The 6072-nt window shown below is 46.0% G+C and overlaps 1 protein-coding gene across 1 annotated transcript; it reads left to right on the forward strand.

Moving 5' to 3' along the window:
• The first annotated feature begins 421 nt into the window (after positions 1-421).
• Positions 422-5756, forward strand: LOC123170084 (uncharacterized). The gene is made up of 3 exons (XM_044587927.1): positions 422-795; positions 2078-2193; positions 2597-5756. The coding sequence occupies exon 3, from the start codon at positions 2682-2684 to the stop codon at positions 5442-5444; it is 2763 nt and encodes a 920-aa protein (XP_044443862.1). The 5' UTR covers positions 422-795; positions 2078-2193; positions 2597-2681; the 3' UTR covers positions 5445-5756.
• The last annotated feature ends 316 nt before the right edge of the window (positions 5757-6072 follow it).

The following is a 6072-nucleotide window of genomic DNA, read 5'->3' on the forward strand; positions in this document are numbered from 1 at the left end:
CCGATGGAAACCGCCTGAGTGAGTGGTACGCATCATCATTAATCGATGGAGGAAGACAAGGCTGAAGTGTCCCTCCCGCCATCGCGGTTGGTTTTGGATTGCCGTCCAAAACAGCCGCGTCAACCTCCAAATATGAAGGCTAGACTACAACCCAATTTTTAAAATGCACTCATGGTCTTGAGGTTGAGGCGAATTTGCCGAATCTACTAAAATATGTTTTTTTTCATAATTTTTATATGTTGGAGCTAGTGATACAAGACGGCACTCATTCAGGCTTTTTGAAGGATCACACGTCAAGATGGTGGGAGGAGCCAAGTTGGTCACACAAACACACACGCGTGGGTTTTGGGCAGCGCACACCAACTAATCGGGCTGGCTTAGCCCAACACGGCCACGCCTCTCTCCTCTCCTCTCCCCTTCCCACCTCTCGCTCTCCCCCCTCCCCCCGCACGCGGCGCACGCTCCTCCCGTCCCGATCCCCCCTCTGCCGCCGCCGTCGCCGGCCGATTCCGGCCAGCTCCGGCGCCTCCCCGCGCCGTGGCTCACCAGCCCGGCTCCCCTTCGCCCCCCTCCACCGATTCGCCGCCTCCGCCCCGGCCTCCCGCCCCCGCGCGCGTCCCCCGAGGCAAACCCTAGCTCGCCGGCGCGGCGGTGCGGTGCCCGTCTTCCGCGCGCCTTCTGCTCCTCCTCCCGGGCTCCGGCGCCCCTCGGCTACTCGGCGCGGGCTTCCTCGTCCACGACGCCTTCTGGTCCCACGGCGGTGGCGGTGGTCGTTCCCACTTCCTCTCCGTCTCGGTAATCTCTACGTTCTTCCTCCCCTCCTCGCTGTCGTGTTCTGGGTGACACGGCCAACGAGCCGTGGCTGATTGTGCGGCCATTCCTTGGCTACTAGCCCCATGGTCGTCGAATGGTTGCGCAATTCCTGCGCTAGCTTGTTTGTAGTATTACTGCTGGATGTGGTTCTATTAATGAGATGGTCCTCTGGCCTCCATTTCTAGGCGTTCCTAGAGTTTCCGGTTGTAAGTAATGGCTGTGTCCATGGATATTATTTAGCTACTGATGCCGTGTGTTACTGGGTTCCTAGAGCTTCCGATGGTACTTCTATTCTGTGGTTAGCTATAGATCATGTAGAGCTGTCTTATTGTTAGCTATTGTACTTCTATGCTTCTGTTCTATGGTTTCTAATGGTAGCTAAATTTCTACTTAATGGGATTGGCCACTATGGCTTAGTTGTTACATGCTAGGTGGTCATTATCCATGGCCTAGACTAGCTAGGGCACTCCATGGATGGATGGATGGATTGGATGAAAAAACTTTAGCACTCCCTCCGTTTGCAAATATAAGATGTTTTGGATATTCCAATATGGACTAGTACCTTCGTCCAGGATTTTTGGTCCGCTGAGCAACGTAAGCACGTCCGTTAATATTTCCCATGCACAATGAATGGCGCCTTCAGCTATCCCATTGGCCGGGCACGAGCCACGCTGCCGTGATCCACACGTGGGAAAGGATGCCTGCATGCGCGCAGGAGGCCAGCCAGTTATGGCCAAAAGGGTATCCAGCCAATTACGGTTAAACACATGCATGTAGCAACATAAATCAGTGCACTTAATTATTTCCTAAACGTGTGCATGCAGTTGCCTTGGTACTGGTGTTTCGGTCAGTCAGACCAAAAAACCCAGACGGAGGTAGTACATACGGACTGATATGAGTGAACAAACACACTAAAATGTGTCTATTCAGAAGAAAGTTAGAACGTCTTCTGATAGTGAACGGGGGAGTAGTTCCTTCTTCCTAGTCAGCGTGCTGTTTGAATTTCCCCAAAAATTTCAGGCAGGTGCTTCGAATTGTGGAAGGTTTCCTCCTCATTCTCCTTTCCTGAGAGAAGCATATGTTCTTTACCTATACAAAAAATCAACCAACTTCCTTAGAACAGCAGCTGATTCTCATCTGTCATTATTATTATTATTAGATACTACTGCTGCTGTTTGGGAATTGAGCTTTATCGTCTTAAATTGTTTATTATTATTACCACGCAAGGAACAGCTCGTTGCTCAGTCTGATATTGTGCATACAGAACGATAAGCTCACACTCTTCTGGAGCTGGAAAATAGCCGGGAAGTCTTTGCGAGACAGGATCAACATTTTGCTTGCAGTATTTTAAGCGCCTTGATGCTACCCCCAATGGTGCAGGTATATAGCTCTTACAAGTTATATTGGTGAATTCTTTAATTACATCCATGGCAGTCGAGCAGAATTAACATCAGCATAACCTGTAAATCAATACGGAGGATTAGCTAGCATGGAGTGAAACAATAGTAGCGTCTTCTTAGTTCTTACCATGCATGGAATCGATTATGTTTAGTTTATTTTCAAAATAGACTAAATATAGTTGTAAACCATTGATTAGGTGATCAGATGACGATTTAAGTATTTTGTTACTATCCAGTATACTAGTGATGTCTTGGATGCTTTTAAATATTCGTAGAGATTGATGGAGGCTGTTGCTAATTGTCATGGCATGCTTTGTATTGTCTATGTTATGATTGATACCTGCGCTACTTCTGTTGACCACCCTGCTTTATATATATTTCAGGGAAATTAGGAACTCTGAAGGTGAATCTCTGACTAAATAGGATTTAGTCCGACACTACTGCAGGGAGATAAGAGCAGGACACACAATGCTTGAGGATTTCTTTACTCTGACTGAGATGAAGGATGGCATTTCAACTACGGCAAGAATAGCAGAGCTGGTTTCCGGGATCCAAAAGCTGAGAGATGCTGCTGATTTTAGTACAGCTGATTTCATAAGGCAGTGTTCAACAGCTGCAAAAACACTTGGATCTACCAACAATGAAAAATGTCTTCAGCATTTTGTTCAGCTAAATGGTATTGGTTATCTCAATCAGTGGCTTCAGGATGCTCAAAACTGCAGCAAGGAAGTCAGCAGTTCAGCTGAAGGTTTGATAAATGCAATATTAACTGCATTGGAGCGGCTACCAGTTGATGATATACATAAAGCTCCTTGTGGTTTAATTCCCACTGTTCATCAGCTACTTTCTCATGAAAATACAGAGATCAGTCAAAAGGCAAGATTACTTTGCCAGAAATGGAGCAGTGCACCAAATTGTGGGGAAAATGACCGACAAATAGATGCAAAAGAAGCATACCAGGCTGCTGATCTTAAGCCCCCAGAAGCTAGCCAGGAAATGGAAAATAATAAACACGACGGAGCAAATGAAGCTGCAACTGCAGAAGCTAAATCGAACCATGATACGTTAACTTCCTCGGTTGTTCCTTTGCAGGATCTGTCCCTTGTCAATAGTAACACAGACATGACAAAGCTGCCTCCAATGCCAGCATCCCCAAATTCCTCGGATGGACATGAGGTTTTAGTGCAGGTGAACTCCTCAGTTTCATCTCTTGCATCTCAGGGTGGCCTACCGAATGCGTCTGTTACCGAGGAGACTTCTTCCTCCAATGACGTAGGTTTAGTCACCAATTGCAAGTTGTCAGATACTCTCAACCTAAAGAGTGACCCTGGGCATGTTACTCAAGTAATAGGTTCAACCATAGATGCCAAGTCTCTTGAGAATGTCAACTCAGAGAACTCATTTGACAGTATAAAAATTGATTTGGGGGACCAAAATGTTTCAAGTAGCTTGGATATCAAAAAAGGCAATTCCTTTGCAGCAGGTCAGTCATGCTCTGATAATAATGCAATTGAAGCTTTGAACCATCTTGCAAATGCAAGCGGTAGTTTGCAATATTCGTCGGAGGACAGCATGGGCAAAGAAGAAGGGCCTACATCATCATCAGGTACAGATGATAAAGACACTGGCAGTGAATTTTGGTTGACGAGATCTGCAAAGAGCTTTGGTGATTCCTCAAAGGCAGCAGAGACAAAGTTGAATGCAGTAGAGGGAGATAAGTCACCGCCATCGACAGAGTATGATGATACTGATGCACTGGAAGTAGCGCGTCTCGTTGCAATTGAGGTGGAGCGGGAAGTAATTGACTACAGGGGAGACTATTGCAGTTCTCCTGACATTAGTTCCGAAAATGTAGATAGTCCTCATGTGGAAGCAAGGCAGCACACTGAACCCCCTGTTCATGAATCAAATGAGAATAAATCCTCCACTACGGTGGTGGATTCAGGAAATTCCTCGTCTCTTAAGGAGGATGGTGTGGGCATCACAGATGACAGCGGCCCTATTAACAGTAGAAAGAACACACAGGGTGTGGATATGGTAGACTTTGATCTTAATGCAAATCAGTACCATGAGGAAACCGATTATCATCCAAAGTCCAGTGCTAATAATTCTGTAAATTTATCAACCCCTATAGCTGTGGCTGCTTCTAGAGGCTCACTTGTATTTCCAGCTCGCCTCCAATTCGAAGGTGCACTGGGGTGGAAAGGCTCTGCTGCAACCAGTGCTTTTCGGCCAGCTTCTGTTCCGCGTACTCCTGACAGAGAGAAGTCAATGTCAGCCTCTTCACAGAAAACAAGAAATGTGATGTTTGACTTGAATGTAGATGAAAGTGAAAATACTATTGCTGGCGAGTCACTTTCAACAGCCTTCTGGCTTCGTTCTTCTGACATAGCTCCCAAGGATATCTCTGGAGCTGATGGTGCTAGTACGGGGCTTGAACTTGACCTTAATAACCCATGTGAAGAGGAGGAAGCTGCTACCACCTCACCTGCTGTACCATCATTCTGGAGTCATGAACAATGTCATGGCAGATGGAGCCAGCCCTCTTCCTCTTCATCTTCAAGGCAACCTACTGCAAAGAACTTTGACTTGAATGACAATGTATCCTTCTTTGATGCCTCTTCCCGAGGCAAGGGGGAGTCCTATGTCAAGACTTCCACGAACAATACATCAGACCATTCTGAAGTCATGATTATGGGCAAGAGAGTCACACTTGGACAGAAGGAGCACCGCAGCCCAAACCAGTATAACTTTCTGGGGCCAAGTATGGAATCTAGTCTCCCCGTGAGGTCAACGCAGTCATATGCACACACGCCTCCTGATTTCAGTGTTTTCGGCTATCCTTCTCAACCAGCTGCCATGTCTTTGCCTCCTCCTCTCTATGCACCTGGAGGTGCTCCTTACATGGTTGATGCTAGGGGTGCAGCAGTGGTGCCTCCATTGCCGGGCCTAGGTGTTGGCATTTCTCATCCATCTTTCACCAGCAGAACAATTCAACCTGTGCCTAGTGAATTTGGCTACATGAATGCAAGCATGGATTTCAACTATGCTCTCTCAGCTGAAGGCGCACGAAGGGAAGCTGGCAGCTATTGGCCTGTGCCATTCCAAGGTCATACCGTCTTTCTTGATGAACGTATGAGAAGTACATCACAAGGTGGCAGCTCTGGTACTGGGTTGGTATCGAAGCGGAAAGAACCTGACTCAGGTTGGGATATCTACCCCCGGCACTGAGTGTCCAATGTTAGTTGCAGTTGTATTTCTTCGGTTAATTCAATGTTCGATCTGCCTGGGGCCTTGCACAATCTGGAAGAAGTTTCGCACATGGAAAATGGAAGATGCGTGAAACTGAATATGTTTCAGCTATGAGTGGTTTTCAGACACGCAGGCTTCTGGATATCATTGCTTTGGTACAACATGTAGATTTAGTTCCCGCGAGCACAACTTCTTTTTGTTAACCTAATATAGCCAAAGCTGAATTGTGTACATCATTGTTATCTTGAAAGTTATAATTAATGGATGAAATAAACTCTTTTATGCTGTGTTTTTTCTTTAGTTCTATCATCAGTTGTATATAGTGGTTCTCTTTTGACATATTTTTTGTATTTATCGTGCTAGTAGCATAGCATATGCTCCCTTTTTGCTATAACTTTCCTCCCTTGTCTTCACTCATATATTTGTTTCTTTGCATGATGGAACAATTTAGTATCTTTCTTACGAGTTGTTCACATGGTTTACTCTCTCCACATTTTAGCTGCCTATTGCTCATAGATCATGCATTTAACTTGAAAAGACCAAACTGGTGGCAAAACTTGTAATTTCCTATGAAGGAGCCAGCTGCAACTTGTCGGGGAAAGAATCA

The sequence above is a fragment of the Triticum aestivum genome, chromosome 7D (genome assembly GCF_018294505.1).
Source record: "Triticum aestivum cultivar Chinese Spring chromosome 7D, IWGSC CS RefSeq v2.1, whole genome shotgun sequence".
Taxonomy (NCBI): Eukaryota; Viridiplantae; Streptophyta; class Magnoliopsida; order Poales; family Poaceae; genus Triticum; species Triticum aestivum.